Source organism: Bombus vancouverensis, chromosome 8 (genome assembly GCF_051014615.1).
Source record: "Bombus vancouverensis nearcticus chromosome 8, iyBomVanc1_principal, whole genome shotgun sequence".
Lineage (NCBI taxonomy): Eukaryota > Metazoa > Arthropoda > Insecta > Hymenoptera > Apidae > Bombus > Bombus vancouverensis.
The window spans coordinates 12,305,313-12,330,180 of NC_134918.1; the positions used below are offsets into that span (position 1 = coordinate 12,305,313).

General features: G+C 36.3%; 1 protein-coding gene across 1 annotated transcript in view; it reads right to left on the minus strand.

Moving 5' to 3' along the window:
- LOC117155872 (uncharacterized) overlaps nt 1-24,477 on the minus strand; it is a 69,516-nt gene extending 45,039 nt beyond the window's left edge. Inside the window, exon 1 of the mRNA XM_033332345.2 lies at nt 23,705-24,477. Within this exon, the coding sequence (XP_033188236.1) occupies nt 23,705-23,761 (57 nt within the window). The 5' untranslated portion in view covers nt 23,762-24,477. The remainder of the gene's footprint in view (nt 1-23,704) is intronic.
- Nucleotides 24,478-24,868: the final 391 nt, after the last annotated feature.

A 24,868-nucleotide genomic window follows, 5' to 3' on the forward strand; every position in this document is an offset into this window, starting at 1 on the left:
AACATCAATAATTATATAAGTGAAATTATCGAATATACATATGTACAGTGTTGCCGCACAAAGATCATTTTTCTGTTCTTTCAAATAAAACCGCAAATCATACCATAGGTAATCAATATCCTGAACATAGCAGACATCTCTCCTTAGGTCGTTATCCGAAATCAACATACAACAACAAGCAATGCAAACCAATCATCTCCCAACGATTCGATCTCTCGATGTCAGACCTCCCCCCCATTAATCCTCAATGATTGTGCGGAATGCCTGTACTCTTCAATTTTCAATCGAGGGCGAGTCGATTGTTCGCTGATGAGAAACGGTCCCGCCTCCAGTAAGAAAGAGATGAACAAAATCGTTTCGTTTCGATTCGAGATACTTCACGTTCTGGTACCACGGTCGGGGCAACAAAAATTCCATAGAGCTATGTTACACGGCTGACCACCAGGCGCCAAAAATTTAAATTGCCAGGGTGAACAGAAAGCAAACAGTAGTCAGGCATCCGGGCCGAAGGAAGCTCGTGAGGGAAGCGCGTCGCGTGCACAAAAGAAAAACAGATACGGTTCAGGATGGACCAGGACACGTGGCTGTTTGCTTCAGCCAGCCTGTTTATTCGTCCTTGCGAGGTCTTCCAACCCTACCGCGACTGGCGTCAACGGCCCAAATATGTATATGACGCAAGGAATGGCAGTGTTTAGATAAACGTACACGGTGAACTGAAAATTGCGGTATACGAGAAGTAAGGTAGCTTTGAAAGCTTAAAATGAAATAAAAGTCAAGGACAGTAATATTCTGTTAGATATTTCGCTTTCGACAAAATTATATTTGACAATCAATTAGGTACGCGCGTACTTGCATGATGACATACACTGTGAGTCGTAAATGGTATAGGCGGATTAAAAACGTTTCGATGACTTAAAATAATAAAAAAAAAAAAAAAAGGGAGAAGAACAGTAGAACAGTAAAATTGCGATAAAAGTTTCGATTTTGAGAAAATTACATTTTGAAAGTTAGCTGAATAATAATAATAAAGTTGAGTCAATCCGTCGAATAATTTTAATTACATCGTTTTTAATCTTATAAATAATTCTTTTAATGAAAAAGAATAATTTTTTGGAATAAGTTCCATGTAGAATACAGTGACAAAAGATGATAAGTTCTAGAATAATCTCTTTCAATTTCTAGGACTATCACAGGATAGTAAAGAATATTTATACATTCTTTACATTGTGGATACGTAACTGCGTGGTTGTTACGATATAATATAATTGTCTATTTCGTAATTCTTAATCTTCGTCTTATTTTAAATCGCCGAACGCCCCTCGTGCTATTTGTATCATAATTTACAAGCCGTGCTGCATGTTCGTACACTAACCACAACTCTAAATTTCTAAAATCGGTACGCGTACAGTAAACATAGCGAAACATAACCTCGAGGAAGCTGAAAGGGAGCCATGGATTAACCAGCTACACGGTGAAATTCCGCAAATGCGGACATAACTCTCAGGTGGTTTTAACCAGGCGCGAGGAAAACCACGGAGAATTGGTCTTTTTATCGAATTTGCCATCGAAGCCGTGTGACTCCGCAAGTACAACCGCTTCAGGGCGTATCGGAGCCAGATGGTAAGTAAAACTTGCTGGGAAACGCTTCGACTGTGAGAATCGATTGGTTTTATGCGACGCCCCGGGTACCACGCGGTGGGTTCGAGAAAAAGTCGGCGTCGATTTTGAATGAAATTAATGGTAACCGATGACGGGTTTTAGATAAACACCGTACACGTAGACGTTCAGCGAAAGTTCCAGCGACCACAAGGGATTCTCGTTCATACGTGAACTTTAGTATGTTTGTTTGTCGCAATGCATTTTACATTTAGGATCTAAATTTACAATTTTATTGTAAGAATATTAACAGATAGGGTGTTAGTAAATGCTGAGGTTCTTATCTGTATGTACAGTGTATTTGACATATAATGTTAAAAATGGAATAGATTATTTCCATCGGATTCTAACGAAAAATGACTGCTTGAAGAACATTAGATATTTGTTTTTATTTGTTTATATATATGTTAACTTGAACTATATGAAATGTATTCTCTTAGAGAAAAAGTATATTAATTTCGTTGAACGATAATTCGTAACAGTATAAGTTAATATTTCTATATAATATACAATATTTGATATTTAACTTTCCTTTTTTAACGAATAATTTCCACCCAAGTTTATGAAAATTCAGTTTCGTTGTGACTTCTATATTGAATACTTAAATTATGCATATCATAATGTGAAAATGTTACGTTATAAGAAATTTTTTTTCAATTGCAAATACACAACTGTATGATTATTGTAGCATCGTCATCCGTTTGATTAATAAATATAATTGTAGATTTAAATCATATATTTTAGTATTATTATCACGGGCGTAAATAGGCTTTGTAATTAAAATGCGACGAGTAAAGTGATGAGCTAATTACGTTGAATGTCTAGGTAGATTTTAAAAATACTTTTATATGTGGATTCTTTCTGGATTATCCTCGTGTTTACAAGAATCAAGAATTAGCTGCCTTCTCTTACATTTACAATGCTTCATCTGTATTCTATCGGTATAAAAACGAGACCGACGTAGTAATTGGTACATAAATTTTCTTATTAAGTTTCTTTGTCGCATTCTAAGTCTTCGATAAAATTGTCAACGAAATTTACGACATAATAAAACTGTATTTTCCTGTTGTTTTATATATTACTTCAAAACAGATAAATTAAGTGTTTTAACGTTCCAAATTGTTGAAACATTTGACTCTATAATTGCTATTTTCTTTTGTGTTTTCCTTTTCATGCCATCATCGAACAAGAAACAGCAGAAAAATACTGAGACAAACTGAATAACAACTAGGCTACAAATCGGATATAGGTAAATCTTCTAAAAGATTGCAAATTTCGTCCAATTTTACAAAAACAAAAGGAGTTAGAAAATCTAAATTACTTCTTTATTGAATTAATTATACATTCATGAAACAAACAATTATGTTGTCGAATAACAAATTCCACTTTACGTTGAAATTTTGTTTCAGTCATTTTACAATCATAGAACATTTGACAATCATTTAAGTTTCTGTATTAATCTATTTAACATGCACCAGTTTGTTATTTTGTTCATTTTGTTATGTTTGTTATTTCGTTATTATAAAATGTAATACATAGAATGTGATTCATATTTCATTATGAGTATAAATCTGGCCAAAGTATTCCGAAACAGTAATGATCCCAAGTTTCTAAAAAAACTGAAATTAACTAATTTATAAAATTACACTAGGATAATACATGTTTAGGGACGAATTGTTTGAAAAAATTGGAAGTTCTACCTTAAACTAGTATAGAGTAAAAAAAGTATACTTGAGCCGATGTTTACTATCATAACAAAACTTGCAAAGGCAGGAAAGAAGAGATCAGATACAGGTTTCCTCGAAACTTTTCTGAGCTGAACGCAAGGTTGCTCCGGTGAGAAAACTTCTGAACGATTACTAGCAACGATACCTGGCTGGATGGAAGAAATTACACGAGCGATACCTCTCGATTAAAATAATTGGATTAAAAGTCGAAACGGGAGCAACATGTAACGTGGTTCAAACGTGAATGTGACACAATCTTCGATCTACTTTCCTGCCGGCAAGAGGATTTACGAGGTAAACTCCTACGCGACAGCACGAAACCCATCGAGAGTTCGCAGGCTAGCCTGGTATTTTTTTTGCGACCTTCCTATCGGCGAATAAGTAATGGGCGCGATGTCAATGAGTTTGGCGCCATCGTGTTCCACCTATGCGTCTACACGTGTAGTTACACGGCAGATCTACAGCTCGATTCACATAGCCGATGGTCAAGTTTTAAATTGACGACCCTTTGTTTCGTAGTTTTACGGCGTCAAGTATAAATGTTATTTTACTCCCATTCTTTCCTTGCATTGTTAAGTAAGCATTGCGCAAAGCTACTGTTTTCTATGGGCTGTGATATAGATTATTTCTTTCATTATATTTCATTGATTGCATAAGTTTTCGAATAACAAGAATTATATTTGTGATTAGAGGAAAGAGCATGATAGGTTACATTTTCTGTTTCTTTATGCGACAGTGATTTTAACGACGAGAAAAATTATCTATTGATTTAATTTTGAGATCACGTTTGTATTCAGAAATATTGATTGTCATAAATAAAGTTTAGACATTTATGGAAACCCATATTTGTTTCACGTTAATTAACTCAGTAAATATTTGTCTAATACAATATGATAGCTCACAGGAACTGTGACGATTGCATACATAAGATATATAACATCGGTTAAAGTAAAGATTACAAGAGCCAAAATTTAAATCAATTTATATATGCATAAAGTAACGTGAATACATTAATATTGAAAGTGCTGCGAGGTTATTACAGTTTCTTCCAGACGGAGTCTATAATTTTCCTATAAATCACCTACATTCAATAAACGAGCCGCAGCGTGTTGAATTTAAATGCTTTGAAAATACAATGTAACAAGTACTCTACACCAGGCGGAGTAAATCCAAAGTTGTAATAAAATAATTTATTACCAGGTTGCTGATCGACCTTTCCCCGCGCACTTTAAATTAATCTCTCGATCTCGCTCACGCACTTTGTCACTTCATTAAGAATTTACCTGCCATAAATCGACTTCCCTCCCTCTCCTTTAAACGGATGCAAATCACATGCACGCAGTAAATTAAGCTACGCCCTAAAAAGGATAACTTAAAATCGAACAAGCCGTGGATCCGCGAAACCGACGATGTTACGAAGAAATTACAACCTCGGTGATGGCAGAACGATGTCATAACAGGCAATACGCTTTTATACCTTCCGCGTGGTCCGTAAGCCAAAGGCTGCCGAAACAATCTTTACAACTCCCGTGACTTTTCGATGACGATCGCGCAATTAAACGATTCTAATTGTTTTATTTAGCAGAGCTTCGTTGTATTAGTTTCACAAACAGCCGCCCGAATTCACGTGCCGAAATACACAGTGCGATCAAGAATATTATACGAAGCACAATTTCTCGGGAAGTTTTCAAAAAAATCTCGATCTGAAGATATAAATAGAACACATCTTTAATAGTTACGACGAAATATTTTTCTAGGAGATAATTTCTTTACGCAAAAATTAATCAAAATAGTCGAATAAAATCTTGTCACTCGGTGTTTATGCAGATCAATTTTGTATATATGCACTTAATTGTTTAAGATACTGTTTATCAAATCACATTACTATAGTGATCTTTATTTGATTGATTTATTTAAAATGATTGAAACAGAGTGATACAACTGAAACAACTAAATTTGTTCAACTACTCAACTTACAACTTACAACTAACAACTCACAACTCACGAGTAACGACTAACTTTTGGCTGCAACTACTCGTCACTGCAACTAGTCGTAACTCACTAGTAACTAGTCGTAACTTACTTTCTACACCAAACGTCCTTTTATACCACAGTTTTCGGTATTCCCACCACGCACATGTATTTTACAGCTGTTAATGACCCAAGATGGTCACGTACACCTTTTCCAATTACCCATTGTCCTAAAGGGATTTCCTATCCTTCCCGGTCCCTCAGCACTTTCATTGTTTTCTACCTGTAGTTTTCACGATACTACGTTATGTTTCTTCGTATCTTCCCCTTTCAGTAAGATGAAACCCAATTACCACAATTCTCCTAAAAACGTGGTTTCGAATCACACGACACCAATTAATTAACGTTGTTCGAAAAGTGCTCATATATTACTCATTCCACGGTGTCTTAAATCATAAAGCTCCGATAAATTCGAATACTCCAGCCATTAACACCTGGAGGCGTGCATCACCTTGGTTCGTTTCCATCCATGCCTTTCGTCGACCAAACCTTCCTTCCCACTCAAAGGCCTTTTTTACCGTAACATTACCGCCCATTAATTTCCACCAATCGGTGCAATCAATCGCCGCTTGGAATATGCCAGTTAATACCTCAACTTAAAGTTCCTAGACTCGCAACACAGGAGTTTCTCGAAAGGAGTCGCGAAATCGCTTATCTGTGTCTCGACGCCTCTTAACCACATGTTCGATGGATTCATGGCTTCCCTTATCTTCGTTCAATAAATTCCAGTACGCTTCAACACCTGGTTAAGTCCTTGACGTAAATTAGTCGTTGACGAAATAACCGGGTTGCATCTGATCGAAGCAGTTAGAGGTTGAAAAGTCGCAACCGCCAAGTAAATATTATCTCGCATTATGTTAATGACCAGTAATCGAGTCAATCGACTCTTATCTCGCCCTGTAGCCAGGGAACGTTCTGTGGATTTTTCTAGAACAATATTTAACGACACCTCGTAACGTTCGAGGGAAAATTGCTGAAGATAAAGTCGATTTGCAGGGTGCCACGCGCATCGTACACTTTACAAGGACCACCCTGTATACCGAACGATCCAGAGGCTAGCGCATCGGCGATTGACCTACACGACGCATACCATTCCAGAAAACCGGTACGAATAATCTGCCTGCGCAGCACCCTTCGCGAAACTCCACCCTACACTGGCATTCGACTATATGTAGAAGCCTGTCCTCCTTCAACACCACCCACATCTCGTTTCTTGACCGAATCTCCCGAGTCTTCTACGAGAAGCTGACCCTCATTCGAGCATCTCCCTTTGGCGCTTTGTCTTTTCTGCTCCGGGAACGTGCTCGAGAAAGAACGATAAGAGCTGTGCAACAAATAAATTTTGATATGCTAGATATATATACGAAGATTTTTGAGAGAATGTTTTATGGAGTTTGTGATTCTATTGCAACGTGAAAAGAATGGGTGACGTTTTTTTTTTATAGATGAAGAAGCTACATGGGGTATTTATTTTAATGTGACGCACGACTTTTTAGTCCAAACGGGTATACAAGTAGATTTACTTGTACTGAATGTGCAGCAAATAGCGACGATAAGAACTTTGAGATTTTTAAATGAGGACCACACAGCAATGATACGATATGTCTATTTTCTTTACATTTGTAACATTTGATGGTTAAAAAGAAGTATTGTAATGCGAAATCAGCAGCACGTTTCCTGCATGAACCAATAAGATACAAATTTGGTTTGAAGAAATAATTTTGTTTGTTAAATTGCGTGTTCATAATATCGCGATATTTGTAAAAATAACTAGGAATATATTTATGAAGAGGAAAACAATCTATAAAAGCAAGATAAGAAAAATATGTACAGTTCAAATATAAAGCACGAAATACAAGAGTATTGAAATACAGAAGCCAACGTTGCAAAATTAATAGCAGCTTAAATGATAGATATAATTTCTTTACTATCCTAAACACGTCGATTCTGCAGAATCTTTAATCCATAAACGTAATAAAATCTTTCGCATAGACGTGCAATTTGTTTTCACTACCGGCAATTTCCATGTGACTCATTACAAGAACATTTTCCACTATCTAGAATCGATTTTACCATAGCGACCACGCACATCGACCGATTAATAGTCAGAGCTCGGCATCTGCAAACGACGATCGAGATTGTTCGTAATTATTTGTGATTAAGATCTAACGCTCGAGCGGGCTTTTCATAGAGATCGCGAGTACGTGGGACAATGCCGCCTATCAATTTCAAAGTGTCGCAATGATTTATCCGATAAATTGCCTAATGACACGGAGCGGATTTTAGTCGAAGCTCGATAGATACATTTGCACAAACAATACTGTTACGGCATGACCGATCGAAACGGTTATGACAATGCTACGGGGCGGACAGGCAAACTTGTGGCTCGTAGCTCGTATCTGTTGCCACGAAGTGAACGTTTATCTCTTTGTTTGATCGTCAGATTGGCCTGAGCTGGATCTACTGATGATTTCGTTAAAATTCTTTAGTTTTATGTCGACGCTACACGACAGAAGAACGCATATCGATCGATGTTAACGTGAATCACGGTGTGTTTAAAAACAATGACGTCAATTTGCATTATATTTTAATAGCTTTTTAACGAGTTCCAATAAAGAATGAAATAAAAAGCGAACGATATTAACGTTACTTTAAACGATTTATGTGGAACCACTTGCATACTTGGTCGATATATGGAAACCATTTTTACGACGTTCGCTTGTAAACGTGTATAACTGTGCGACGGAATTGTATAAATTACTGTGGATGCAAAATCTCTTAAGATAAGAACCTTAAGAGATCCGCTTAAATAATTTATTTAAATAACTAGAAAATTAAAGTTGAAAATAATATCTTATGTTACAAGATGTGTGAAAGAGATAAATAGATAGAAATGATAGGAGAAAATAATCTAGTAAAAAAATAGATATTGGCATAATTCTAATACAGATGATAAAAAGCCATCTATTTTATAAATATGTAACATATAACATAACTATATAATATAATTCTTATACAAGTACGAGATATACAAAATGTAGCACAGCAACGTTTAATCCATCAAACTTGTAAAAGTTACTGTTGGAATTTCATTTTAATTCGTCCCGAATTCCATTTGTCTATGTTAGAATATTCTGTCACGTTGTTTCTATACTTAGAAATGAGCTGTAGTAGCTCGTTTTTCATTTTTCCAGTTTACATAATCTATCCTTGTTGGAAAACAAGCAAATAAACCTTAGATTCTTAACTTTTTAAAGTTATCTTCAATTAAAATGTACGAGTTGTTCCTCGATACTTCGTTACACGTAATGAAACACGCATATAAAAACTGCAAGTTTTAGATGGTTTTACAGCTACGAAACACACTGTATATTTAACGGTTCGCCCGAGTCCCGCGTTACACTGTTAGAGTTAAAACACAGTGAGTTATAGCGAGGCCAGCGAGCTGTAGGCAGACATTTCTCGAGCTTTATATCGCATCGACGCGAAGCGTGGCGAGAAACCTAGACGCGGGGGTGGTTGTAAGCGATGCCGCGTGACGATCTTGGAGCGACAGCGGGATTTTGCAAGGTGGTTCGTTTGCCTGGGACAGTTATTCGCTTGGAATCCGACTGGTCGTTGTTATCGTACGAGTCTAAAAATACCTGGCGCCATCCTATACGGCCGACACGAGCACGTCCGTCGTCCCAAGTGTGGCCCACCATACATTATTTCCAGAATTGTTCGCGCGGCGAAAGTTTCGCACTTTGGAACGCGCGTTTCTGATCCCGCCGACATTCCCCAACACTTTTAATCTTGTGCTTCTCTTCATTTCTAATATTCTATTTTTTGTTACTGCGTTTTTTGGTTGTTTGCCCTCTTGTGGTACAGGTAACTTGATTGTTGATTCCGCTTGGCTTCTTCTTTTAGCAGTTAGTTATAGGGTGTTCGAATGATTTGGGAGAATTTTTATCTAGTGAGTGTTACTGGTATTCACGAAAGATACTTTTATGGAAGATTGAGAGAGACGAGGCGGTTATCGATCATGTTATCGTGGTAGTATTATTATTTTCGAGATAATGTAACTTTTTATTCTTGTAATTTGTGGATGCAATGGAACGATCTTTGTTAGAATTAAAAGTGAAATGAAATAACATTATACCGTCACCGTGTTTAGAGAAAAAGAGAAAAGTTTCTTACTTGAATTCCAATTATGGTATATTGTAGTAATTTCACATTAATAAGTTACAAAGATTATTACATGACAGGGCAACGAGTCTAAGAATACTAGACATAATTAGTGAGGAATAACTATGAAATTAATTGTCAATGCATCAATGGATTTTTTTTTTTTTGGTATTTTCGATTTCACCAAAATATTCAAATAATTGAGAAATTTTTATTTTTGTCCGATACAGATTCTTATAACAATAATATTGACTACGAGTATTCAATAACGTAAAGAATGAAACGAGCGAACAGGAATAGTATTTTGTTTCACCTAAAAATTAGTTTATTTTAACATACTCACAGAGTTACGCATCTGTTATTTTATGCTAAATTGTAAATATTTTGCAGACTAATTTAACTACCTATGTTTCTTTCGTTCCTCCTTTTTGATGGTAATAATATGTCTACTCATCTTTTTGAAACAACCGCTTAGGCGCCACCCATAACTTCTCATTCCAATGTGGACTAATTTGCATTATTTTGCATTGCTTTGCTATAAAAATGTAAACATATATCGTTGCGGTTCCTATAAAAGTTATGCAAATGAAGTGCATTTTATATCAGCGACAAAAAAGAATTCTTGCATATAATATATGATACAGATATTAAAATAAACAATAAAAATAGTTCCATTTAATTATTCTTGAATCGAAATGAATTTATGTGCGAATGAAATTTGATTGAAAAATTTCTCGATTTACGAACCAGTTTGGAAAATTCATTTTCGCGTTAATTGTTGCCTAGTAGTAATAGCAATAAAAACACTGAAACATTGCAACAAATTTTTATGATAATTCATCATAACGGACATTGTATTGCCATTTGATATCTTAATTATTTATTAATTAATTATTCATATATGTGGAGTAAAAATGTAGTGAAAAAAACAAGAATATTCGAGATTCAAAGGATTATAAAAGGAAACTGACTCGAGTATGACCGACGAGGTATTGTGTAGAGAAAAGTAGATTGAATCAATTTGTCGCGATGAACATTTGGTCGTGCAATGACAGGAACTTGACAATACACCAGGCGGAATTAGTAATAAACAAAAGCACTTCGTTCTTGTTATGAACTATCGACGGATGTTCCTCATTGGTGACACAGGAAATGAGGGTAAGGGATCGTTGTCTGTGATTCGTTCTCATGTGACAACAAGGGCAAAGTGCTGCATCATATCATTGCACGACTAATCCTTTAAAAATTCCTTATGGGTCAATCAAATTTAAATCTTATATACTTATGAGTGCTTAAAGTAAAGGGTGAATTGAGAATGATTACATTACAATAAAGAATAATTTCATTGTCCTACAAATTACTTGATATTTTGATTACATCTATCGCTGCGTATGCACGATATGGTACCTTAACAAGTTATGGACTAACTAAACAATGTATGCACTTGTTTCGATGAAACTGATGTTAAATTTTAGAGCATCGAATACATCAAATGCAACTAGAGAATTGCATTCTAAATACCGAAATAAAAATATTGGAATGCGTTCAATATGATTTTACAAATATTTTCTTCCAGAGTTTAGAATAGGATACCCATTATGGAATGTCTAATTAAACAAAGATTCATCATTCTAAAATCAAACCGATGTTTTAAACAGAGAATGTATAGTAATACGGAAAGATAGGATTTGATAACGCTATAAGATAGGAACCCATGTAATTTTCTAAAATAAATATCATATTAACTTATAAGGATAAACATGTAAATCCGTGATTATCAAATTAGTCTCCTCAACCATACGAAAGTTCGTATCTTATCTTCGGAACGCATTATTAAAATTTTATTCGCCTCTATAGAACACGCATTAAATGCCACAAAAGCTTTTAAACCTGGTCTCTCGTGTTTCTCTCATTCTTGCGAGATAATCCTTGATCTCAAGAAAATACGACGACCTCCCGGCATACGAAATCTGGCTAACATTTTTTCCAGGCTGAACGGTGCTATAGACGAAAAACACTCGTCGTTTTCGCCGTTACACTGTACCGTTATCAAGCCGCCGCGACCTTAGGTACACATTCGCCACAATGCAACGCGCAAATTCCGCGCGTCCCCTAATGCTTCCTAACGGTACATCGAACCTACAGACCTATCTTCTCTGTTCTTCCGCTTCCTTATCGAGGCACCGCCACCTTCTGCCGACGTTTAACAAGGTTAATAAGAAGCCGCGCATTATGCGCGACGTTTCAGCGGAACGTTGACAGAGCGTTACAAGCTTTACAAGAAACTCGCATCGAGATTTTGCGGTCGCAGACAGGAGAAAGAAATGCATCCTGGATACTGGGAATATTCTTGCGGGACAGACAACGGCACTTTCCACCCGTTGGGATTGGTATAGTGTCGCGTAATCCTATGGCGATGTTATGAAATTGTGCAAAGAAGTTAGAAATAGTTGAATTTTATTGTTCTTTTGGTGGCGAGCTGCAAAGGAATGTGAAAATAATATGCTTGTGAAGGCTGATTTTTTTTATACACCCCTGTTCAACACTTGTGGAAATTTAAATATTTAAGCAACTTGAGAAACTGACAGGAAACAAACAAACAAACGATAAGGAATGGAGATTTGAGTAAGGTAATCTGTCTTGTAATAGGGCAAATTCGGTTATGAACGATTTCTAAGTGACTCAATAACTTTTTCGACAAAATCAAATGAAAAGATAGTTTTCATGTAAAATTGATTGAATATATTGAAAAGAATTGTCTTATTGGTTCCACATTATGAAAGATCATTAGCAACGCTGTACAGTCTATATCTAAATTGTTAACTAATATCTGGTAATTTACAATTTCTGGTACAGTTTTGACGTGAATAGAAATAGCGTTAGATTTATTAAATTTTCCTTTGAATTTAATAAGCTGTTCATATTGTTTGGCAGATTTATTACCTTTCTCGCAACCTCCTATATTTTGCATTCCAATAGGACATGCTTGATGATAGTTGATGTATTACGTTATTCATAGATTGAGAAATTCGGCTTATCTAAGAAATATGACTTTTCTTAGAACAGGCAAATTGTGTCTCATCGTATTTCTTATCTGTAGCATTCGTATTATATGTTCGCATTAATATTTATTAGCTATATACAAACAATCTAAATTATTCTACATTCAAATCCTACTAGGTATACATATATTCTACTTCCCACTAGCGTTTAGTTTACTAAATCATGTAGTACGATCTTTTGTAATTTACATTTCATGTTGTAACAGTATCGATTCGATTTCAATATCGTTTCACTCTTGCTAAAACAATTCAAACTTCCAGCAAGAGAGAAAAAGTGTTACAAGTATAAACGTAAGGTTTGATGAAAGATCGATAGAAGTATTGCCGGAACTCGAGCGTTACGAAAGTTTCTGTTACGTTGTGGCAGAGCACAGTTACGAGGAGTGATGTGGGACACGTCTGGCATTCCAATGTATCCAGTTGACCAAAAAATTCGGATTAATTTGCAAGTAGAGATCACTAATCAGTCTTCCCACGAATTTTTACCTAACTTTCAACATACAGTACCTAGATGTCACAACACTTATCATCGACCTACGCCGAATTAAGCACGCGTAGTATTATCATGTAATCAATGTATGATATGCCTATTCTACGATCCTCTTTTGGGATTCAGAATCCCGATGTTTCGTATATATTTCGATATATCTGATAGTATAAAAAAATGTTACTCTTTCTACTTCAGTATTTAAACAACGTGAATGCTTTCGTCTTCCTCTGCATACCTGAAGTAAATTAAACATAAATACAAAATTAAGTTTCCTAATTCGTTTTATGTAAAGAATTTGTATTATTTTCTACCAGTCTATTATAAGCGCTAATATCAAGGAATACATGATATTAATTTATATCATACGTTAAATTGAATTGATATAATGATTCCAGTATAAAATCTCGCAACGAAACAGAATTGAGAAGAGCTGTGAAAGCTTGTGAAATTAAGCCGATAAATCTCATTTAAAATTCTCATTAAACCAATCTATACCGTAAATTACTGCCATCCCTATTAAAGCCTGATCTACTGTACCAGATTCTGTGACCTATTGCTAGCATCCAAACTGCAGACACGCTAGACTAACCTTAAGAATCGTCAGATTTTACGCTTTCATGATCTTTCACGCCATCATCGTTTCAACCCTGCATTACCGTCCAAATGTTCCCTCGAAATTATTATTATCTCAATCTTCCCACCGACGAATGTTCTCCAGCGATCATTTACGAGTTGGACTGCAACCAAGTATCGTAAAAACACTCTTCGACAATCAACGCTAGACAAAGACGAAACAGTGGAATCTGGTAGCAGAACGGTCTTCGTGATCTCTTTTCTAGTGTACCGTTGCGATCATCCTGCGAAACATCGGCGACCGATGCCAAGGAGAGGACTATAAAGTCTCTCGTAATATCGATGGACCGGTTTTCACCGATGGTTTCTAGAAACAACGCGCAAGGCTGCAGGATTTTAACAACGAGCAAAAAGTGGCCCGCGTGAAATTGACTTGACGTTTCCTACAGAACTGGATCGTTTCTTCTGTTTACCCTTTTTCTTTCTTTCTCCTAGCGCAATTCGTTCCACGAAGCTTTTCCCATTACATGCTAACGAAATCAATTTAGTACCTATTCATTTATTAGTTTTGTTATTATCGTGTACTTTAAATTTTTCAAATGCTTTTCTAATGAAAAATATTTCGTACACCGTAGTCGGTATACAATGGCTACGAAAAGTATGGGCACGTCATTGTATTTATTATAACATTTGCTTACTGGTTAATTGAAAGTAAGTATTTTGAACATCCTGCGTGAAAACGAAAATTTGATATTACGGAAATGAAATGCAAATCTGATAAAAAAATGTTTCATCGTCGAATAAGAATATGTGCCAATACTTCTTGTAGTCGATGTAAGTCATTTATTAGCGTAAGGATTAAAAAGAAGAAGTTTGTCGATACATTAATTATCGCTATTATTGAATCGATAAAGAACTATTTTATACATTTACGTCAAATTGTAATATCAAATATCATATGTCGTTAATTTTTCCACAACTTTTATTAAATCTGTAATTCAGATTAACTTATAAACGTTTAAACATCGATACATCGACTAGCGGAAACAAAAAATGATAATTAACGATGATGAAGGATAAGCAGTTGTAATTAACGAAGTAATCAAAATATGAAATTTATATATCGATGTATAAGAAAACGGCGCTTAATTATCACGTTGCAGAATTTTACGTGACATTGTGGCAAAACAAGAGCCAGAAAAACGGCAGATTGGAGTTCAACGCGATCTTTCAATGTCAATCAGGCATTCGTTCTTTCATGTAGGTGCATCACCGAATGTCAAACACAGAACCGTAAGGTAGTGACCGGAGTGTAGTGATTTATGCGCATTTTTTGCAACCTCTGGAATGCGTGATATATTCTCATATACATGCGTGAAGCCTGTAATCCGTACAGATGTTGATACAAGTCAAGAGTAAATGAAAATTTTTCACATTAAGGTAATGACTATTTTATTTGAAACCTGATTTTAACGAATATTCCCTTATCGAGTTTTATGGAAATTCTGTATGAAAATTCCGTATGGTAAAAAGTTGAACATATTTGATCCGTAACAATAGCGAATATTTTTCCTCTTCTCAGATGAAACTGATAATTATTATTTACTCTCTATTATAGGAATATTAAGAAAAAGAAAGCGAAGGAAAATACGATGAATAACTCAAGGCGATGCTATAGCTAGTTATATGCGAATCTGATAAAAGGATGAACATGTTAGGTCAGGCTGATAGAGAATAACTTGTCATCGACAAATAAACATGACGAAGCTTGGAAGATCTGTTATGAAGATTTTGAATCGCTGGCATTTGGAAACATTAGCATTTTTTAGAACCTTTAACATAGTTTTTCATAGTTTTTCACTGATATTTTATCAGTGATAAATTAAAGGTCGTTTCAGTCACACTTACTTTCTCAGATTCAATTATTAACGATACGTGACAAACAGAACAAATGACAAAATTAAACTTACCATATCACATTTAATTACCTTAACTTTAATTACTTTAAGATACCGTACAAAATGAATTACAATTTACTAACTCGCCATGAACACAAATGATATACGGCTTATCTTTGTCACAGCTTATCTTACTGCTTCCTACTGAAACATACCTACCGAATCTGAACCTTTTATCGGTACCGTAAGTCCGTATAAATAATGTCAGCTATGCAACAAATTGTAGCAACGTCCATATAACGCGAAGCAATATATAAATTAAAAAAAAAAAAAAAACAGCAGATGACTTCGACTCGCAAGAGACACTTCAGACAAAAAGGATAAAGAGAATGTATCTTTGTAATCCAAGCATTAATCACAAGCATGGTACGACCTGGTAATAATCGTAATTAATAATAATTTAATATAATCCAGTGGGTAGAACATCAATTTCACGTGCACCAATCGTCTGGTCGGCTAAGATTGTCCCCTTTGACCATGACCTTCGGTCACTATAACCTTTGAACAAAGGCCACGAGCCGTGACACGCGTGAAAAACGCGTCATCCTCTATTAAACGGGTTTTATGTCTACCCCCCGTCGAAGAACTTTTTCTCTTTGTACAAAGAGTCTGCCTGCTGTTCAATTTTTCGAACTGCGCCCTCTGTGGCATTTCAATCGACGATCTGAGACGTGCGGGTCACTCGCAGGGATGCGTTCTATTCTTCTCGCTGAAGGAGTCTTGTTTGCACTGCGGCTTACATACGCGAGGCAAAATTGCGTAAGGAATTGCGCAAAGGGATATTGCACTGAGATATTGAGTTCAAGTTGTATGTACATACTTGTATCTGTAGAGGAACTTTGGCTGACTATGTTATTTATGCAATATTTTGTTTAGATGATAGGATTTATTAGTTATTGAAATTACTATATTCGATTGTTTATGATCATTTCTAGGTATTATGTATTCATTATATAGGCACATTTCTCTTAGATCGATAGATCGTTGTTAAGTATTCTACGATTTTTACATCACTAAATACGTATCTTTCAACGCAATCTAATAGTATACTTAGCTATTATATTCTAAGTACAATTTACGTGTTTATCAAATTAATCATTTTACATGTAACGAACTATTCATATACAAGTTTCTTTTATCTAGTACAAATATGAAGATGATAGATTTTATTATCAAAATTAATGGTACAATTTCACATTGAAAAACATAAATAAATTACTATGTACCAAACTTAAATTCGATTATCTCAATTAACAGGGTGAACAAACATTGAGCTTTGCTAAAATTTACCACCACTACAAATCTACAGTACCGTACATAGAAACGTTATGTACTGTGTCATATTAATGTTGCAAATTCTGCTCTAAATAACATCGAGTACCAGCGTAAAATCTGATTTGCAAGGCTCATCAAAATTTTGCCGCGCTCTCAAGATTCGCGATATTAACCAAGGCATAGGCGATCAAAACGTAGCAACATTGTCTATACAGGCATTACGAATATACTTAAAGGAGTTATCGCAAGCATCAAATGTACGCCAGTTTTTGCCACCAACCGGACATTGGTGGTCACTCGTTAACACAGCAGGGTGTATCAGCAGTTGGTATCAATTTTCGCCAAGTTCCAGGACCCCGTTGTTCCAGCCGTTTCGCGATTTAATTAACCGGGACAGGCCCGCACGCTCTATATCGTTTGTCGTCACTTCCCCATGGCCGGTAACCTTCGTTTGCTCTTTTTTAACCGCGGCATATCGTCTTTTAAACTGCTCGTTATCCAATTATCTTGGACCTTTGAACGTGCTTCTGCATGCTCCACTAATTAAACTTTGCACCGGAGTGCCGCGTATTGCAGCCGCGGACGAATTAAAAAACCATTCGAATGTTTCGTGGTGTCGCTTTTAACATTCGAATCATGCCGCTGTTCATCTTTGTTGCGTCTTAATTCGACCAGGTCACTTTGAGAAAAGGACGAAGCTCGTCGGATTATTGACGTGGTAAATAAACCGCGGAGAACAATTGATGGATTTGTTTTATGAATATTGAAGTATTTCTAGCTTTCATTTCGTGTTTAATATTTGAAGGTTTTTAGTTTTCCAAGCTTGGGTAATTTATATGGCGAAAATGGATAATTTCAAAGTATCAGATTTTTGCAGTCGTAAGAAAGTACTATCAAATGACACGAAAAATATGTTTGTTCGTATTTAAATGCTATGGTAAATTCAATAGTGCGGAAACACTTTCTGTATAATATTATGCGTCTTATCCTTTCGTATTTTCTCATTGCAAAAATTTAACTTTATTTAGAAATAATCTGAAAATAGAACAACCAACACAACTAACACTGCAAACTACTACAGGTCTATTCAAAATTCTATCAGGAAATTATTCTAAACGATTTAAATCACTGAAATTACAAAAAGTATAACGAAACCCTCTAAATAAATGCTCACAAAGTTTCCTACTAACCGATATATAATACAAAAACCATATAATTTATTACAAAACATTAAAAATATCATTGCCAAAATATTATGCAATACCCCCAAGCAAGATATTAATCACAATCCCTAACAAGATGACCACATCATCTCACAGTATAAATTCGCCTCATAAAAAACATAACAAACAATCTTATCCTGTAATCAAAATTTTGATCTCATTTTTCCTCCATTCTCCTTCAGTAACCAGCTACGGGTCATTTATAGAAATCAGAGTATCGAGATCAGCCACTTCGTAATTATCAAAAGCGCCGTGTGGATTATTAATCAGGCGTTCATGCCGAATACTTTTCAAAGAAGCATGGCCGATTAATTGCGTTAATCGGTCGTTAATCTCCGAAATTCTTGTTACTACTATCGGCCGCGAGGCGCCCTTTTACAGCCGCTAATTACGCTTGCGTGACGAAGCTCGATACTCTCGCGCGATTCTTGCCACGTGCACACACATAGTCCTCGCGGAGGCCCGCACGTTGCCTCGGCTGACCTCCCCAGATGCTATCCCACTTGTCTTGAATTCCTTCGACTTTTCTCTTTGGCCGCGATACAGTAATACGAGCTTTTAATTGTTTTTATTTAGCTCCGGGACACCGCGAGTGTTGCGTCAGGAATTCGAATGGACGCCACAGCGGTATTATCCTGACGGAATTTTCAGTTTTTCGACTCGAACGAACACGGGATACTGACGAGCTGTGAATTTTAAAAATAACGGAGAAACACACTGACGCTTGAAAGCAGTGATTTTGAACAATACTCTGGTTTCCAATTGAAGTAGATTTGAGTGGAAGCTTCACAATTGGAAGATGGATGTAGAAAAGTTTGATTCATTAAGTTTCGGTAGAAGAAAAAGAAGTCTTTCGGAAAACTGATCTGAGCTTTAAGAAATTTCTACGATAAGAAGGAATTAAGTACTCTATATAGAAACTATAGAAAGTGTTGCAGATATCAAAAAAATAGCGAAAGAAACGGTGCATATAGTATAGAATAATATACTAATTCATTAAACATTATGATACTACAATGTATATTTTACTTTTGGTATTTCGTATATTCTTGTATATCATATACATTCTTATACCCTTAAGTTGCTCATAAATATACAGATATTCGCAGTGTAGTAATAAGTAAGCAGAGCGTAATACACGTACATTGTGAAACATTTTACATACTACTAAAAGGGTTAAAGAAACATTACAATGAAAGATAATTACGTGCGGATAGTCGTCACGGGTATCTCTATTAGACTTGTACTATAATGAGAAACTCGTGTAATTATTAGAATGATCAGTACCTACCTAAGTCACTAGCTGCTTAATTGTAAGCGGTTATGATTAATTAATGTACGAGATACGTTCTATAAACACACAATTAGAATATACGCGTAAGAATCAGTTTAACATTTTGTTATTTCGGTCGAGTACAAGTAACGAGATGTTTATGACTAAATATTGAAGTGCGAGAATAATAGCTGTAGTAGTTAGGTATTGTGCAAGCACAGCATGCTATTTGTTCATTACAAGAGCGTAATAAATGCACACGAGATCCTACTATTTATATAATATACCTAAACTATCATCAAGCGTGTCTGTGGAAAAGCTTTGCGAGACACTGAAGAATGATATTGTACTAAAATTTACATATAAAACGTTTATATAAATAGATGCACTATGTCATGCTACAGAAATATACGATACTTATATAGAACGTGTGTAGGATTTACTTTACAAGTTCAAAGGAAGCATTATTAGGTTAACGTGAAGATTTCCAGTTTCTCCGAAGAATAGGACGTTACAATGCGTTACAATGGTCGGTGAATTTAATGAAATGATTTATATTCTTCCAATACGTGCAGAGAAAGTGAGTGCAATGTACAAAATTTGCGAACTGGCGTTTCAAGGAATGCGTGAAAAGAATATCGATTACTCGTATTTTATTCGACGCAACGAGCGGACAATAAGTTCGTACTTAACGTCAAGTGTCACCGGAATTTAAGGGAATGCATTGTTACACAGAATTATACAATTTGATACTATCAAAATTGTTATTTTATTTATTGTTGCAACTAAACATATATCGTTACGACATTTTTATAACTTTAACAATATCGTTTGTCATAATATTAAAATATTGAGAAACATTAAAAAGTATGGAAGATATTGAAATTTTGCTTTCATGTAATTGTACCTCTGGTGTTTTATAGGAATTCGTCAATTTATAATCCACATTTAACAGGCTTATATCTTTGGATCTAATAAGCGGTTCTCATATTCAATTATATCATGTTAGAATCCTACTTTTACTCATAAAAGTACTTGTACGTAGAATATATTTTCATCGTTATGCTCTAAACATTCCAATTCCTTCAAATTCCATAATATTATGGAATCTAGATGGAAGGAGAAGTAACAATGGAGAAATTTTTAGCAAATCGTTTGAATTTCTCTTAATCAACGCGCCGTTGAGAAGTAAAATTCCATCGTGTGAATGGACTGGCAAAGAATAACCAATGAAATGTTGACTTAACGCAACGTTGACGCTTAATGGATTAAACGACACGACTAATCACGAATCGAACCTTTGCGCCGATTTTTGACATGACAGGATCTCGTGCAGAACATTTCAACTAGCTGTGCTTGCGAGTTCCATTGCACAAGATAAATCATCGAAGCGTAATCTTCCGAAGGAACCATGGCAGCTTAACATTCCACCAGCTTGCATAACGAGAGTAGCGTTCACCGGCGACGACGTGTGTGCATTTGCACGTGAACCTCGGTCGAGCATGCACAATCGTCCATTCGCCGTGTATCCTGCGTGAAGTATAGCAATCACCGGCGAGATAACGCCTGTATCCTTGACTCTAGTCGTACACCTACCGATGCGTGTGTCATGCTGTGTGTGAATGCCACTAGATTCGCTTGCACGCATCGAGATAGAATAGTTTTGTTACAGCCGTAATAGAATAACGCTCTCTAACGATTAACGCGTTGACTGTCACGGTGATTATCGATGACCCACGTGACTAAATTTTTTAGAATAATCAAAGTAAGATGAGTTTCGTCGGCTAAATAAAAATTCATGACTTGGATAACGTTGTCAGAAGAAAAGTGAAATATTATGCGATACGATGTTTTGCAGAAGTTAACTATTATGGCATAGTATGTTCCAATCGATCGCAACAGCAAGGGCAAGATATATAAAATCCGCATGGCAGTCAATGTCTTAACGAAGTTGTCACCTTAAGAAAAGTTGTAAGAGTGCGTTGAACGTTATTAAATATGACGGGGCAACGTTGATGAAATCAAGCGGAGAAATGTCACGGTTTGCGTGCGAGGAAGAGGTGTTCTTGGCAGCGCAACTGTCCACGCTCGAGGCGCGTGAAGGTTAATGTTAACGGGTTCGTGATAATGACTTTTTGAGTGATCGTCGAGTGGTCGGGTTGGATACCTTGCTTCGATCGGTAGTGCCGCCGGATGTGGTTAAGTGTGTCGTCGTGGGGTAGGTTGTGATCCGCATGTCAGAAAATTTTTATGGAATCGGTAATTCAGGGAGTTGGCGAAAGAGTGGTGGCGAGTATCTTTTTTATATATGTGATACCGTGGTAAATATATAAATAGAAATGTACTCATATGAAATTCAATTTATTTTAGTTCTTTGTTGCTTGAAATAAAAATTTGCATATCGTTTTAGACATATTTATAGTGCTTCAAAATATTAGAAATTAGAATATGGAGAAACAAATAGAAATAAAATTGTTCATAACACAACTATTATATATAGTTGAATTTGTGAGTAAGTTCTACGAAGAATTCGAATATTTTGAAAATTAATTGTTTCGATAATTATGATAACTTTCGCTGATACTTTTCGTGTATAAATGTTCCATTACTATTTAAACGAAAGATCATACAGGGCAGCGAGATGATTTATGATTGCAGAATTTAACAATAGGCGTTACTGTCTTGGTGAAAGTCTATTGTAATAGGGATGATTGCAAATACCTGAATTAACAATTTCAACCGGTGTAATTTGCACATCATTAACACGGTATTGCTAAAAAAATGTTCACCCGTTAACAATATATAATCATCGTACTGTAAAATATAATTAAATAGTTACAAAATATAATATTTTAAGACAAAATTACAGGACTAACTTAATATTATAGAATATTATTATATAGAGCCTTATAGTATCTACAGTTACTTTCGAAAGACATACTCAACTTTGAAATTAAGTAAAACATTGTTAAACATGCTATAGGATCATTGATGAAATCACCGGACAAAATGTCACGGTTTGTATATAAAGGGTGTTGTTTCAGAAAGTATATGACGGATCGCGTTGAGGACGTAACAAAGGTTGATGTTGGCGAATTCATGACATTTACGCCTGTGATGTAATTTGGAGTTATTTAAAGTAAATGTAATTTATGAAACAGACAACTATTCTTAGGCACATTATCATTGAGATTTTTCATTTTATAAATTACATAAGTTATATTATAGTATATATACCGAGAGTATAAAATCTGACGATGCATAAGTGTTTCGTAAGTTTTGAAAATCTTGAAATGAGATTACGCATTCTTAAAACATCAGGAAGTTATAAATATTAATGTTATACCTGATGTTCGTAAATGCATCTCGATTATAAGAAGTGGTATTAAATATCATTCTTTTAAATGCATCTGATTTCAATTAATATCCGTTTTCATAAATATGCACGAGCTTTTTTTTACTTAATAATTAATTAATAATTAAATAATATTAATAAGAAATTGTGCAAGAAACATTGAAGATTATATTTCTCTATTTAATTGAGTGTATTCCGACTAAATGGCAATAATGAATAAATAAATATATTTACTAAATAATAAAATATGTACAATATTTCTATTTACTCATTATTATTCATTGCAGAATATTTTATTCGTTTAATATACAACTAATACTACTAAAACCGCTACGGGTCAACGATCTCTGGTTAAAAGCTTACAGAACGAGATAGCACACGAAATTGTGTGCGTCTAAGGTATACGTACGATCAAGTTTAAATTCCACCGAGTTCACCGTGAATGTTACTCTTACCAAACATAGCGTTTAGGTACAGTACAATGCATCTCGAAAGTACCTCAACCGTACCGGCGATACTTTACACCAAGTGACCACACGAACGAGCTAAGCCGCTCGTAAAAATAATTCACGTTCGAACTTCGTCTTTCGAGCACGTAAACAAAAGCATCGCGAACTCGAGTGATTTAAAGCCGATAACTCGCCTCTTAAATTTAACATTCCGAACATGAACGAACTTCTCGACGACGAGTACAACACATTACGTATTTCCACGAGCGATGTGACGTTCGTTTCGCCATAAACAATGAAAAAGCCAGGCTTCAGGAATACGAGTCTACCTATTCTGCCGTACAGGACTTCGCGTAAAAAGTGAAAGTACCGCTTACCGGTGACCATCTTATCAAATCTATTAGAAACGGCTATCCAAATGAAACACATGCACGTGTTCACGATAATTTAAAGAATGCTACTCACCAGCAGGAAAAGTACCGTGCTCGTGGCAGTCGCTTCGAACGATATTCCGCACGCCATTTCTCGCGATCGAACCACCAGGCTCCTCCTCTACCAGACCATCCTGAGACTTGTTAGCGAAGCATGCGGCCCTTGGCTTTGTCGAGCTTCTCTTTGATTAACCTCGAATCACTTTTCCACCACAAAAACCACCACGATGTTCGAACCGGCAATCTCCTCTCCCTTTCTTTATCTTTTTCTCCCTCAAGTCGGCACGTTCGAAACGTAAGGATCAACGATCGCGGATGATCGAAGCGCAATTTCAAGCTTTCAACGAGCGGCTCGTGATCTTTAGAAATCCCAGTCGATCATGGGGCACGATTTCAAGCAGATGGTGCGCCCCGACACGGATCGATCGAAACGGAACGCGATCGATCACTGTTTCTCTCTTGCCTGTTTCTTTCGCTAATCCGTGTATCCGACTCACGTTCTACAAATCGACCGTGGACAACGAGCAGTTCACGTATCAACGACGTTCGTTTGATCCTGATCTCCAAGTTGTACCGTGTTTCGATTGACCGTGATCAATCTTCATCGACGAAACGACGCGATTCGCAACGAGGACTAGACGACGCGGCCGTGAGAGCCCAGTCGTTTCGATGATGATCACGCAAGCTTGTCTCGTGCTCGTTAAAAGGTGACGATTGCACGGTCCTAACCGTAGCACAGGGCTCGGGCAACTGACAGCGGGTCAGAGCCGCGGCACACGGCGCCACGCCGCTCTCACAGCTGATCCGAGAGAACCGATCGCCTCTACTCGCCTCTCTACCCTCTCTCTAACACGCGATTCTCAACCTCTGCCACCGTGTGCTCCCTACGATTTACCTCGGCTAACCGGAACGTCATGAGAGCTTGACGAATCGCGCGCCCCCCCTCTAGCGCCCCTACTGATACGTGTCATTGTCGAATCGAACGGACAGGGATCTTTCGTGGATATTGGAACCGAGATATCGGGGAATATTGGAATAGCGTTGCGTTCCTCTGGCAACATTTCTTCGGACTTTTTTCGTTTCCATTTAATTGACTGACTGAAAGGACAGGTAGTCGATGGACAGTGGAAGTGGGCGGAGAACGAAACGAGAATGTTTGCTTGATATGCTTATCAAGTTTCCTGAACACTGAAACCGT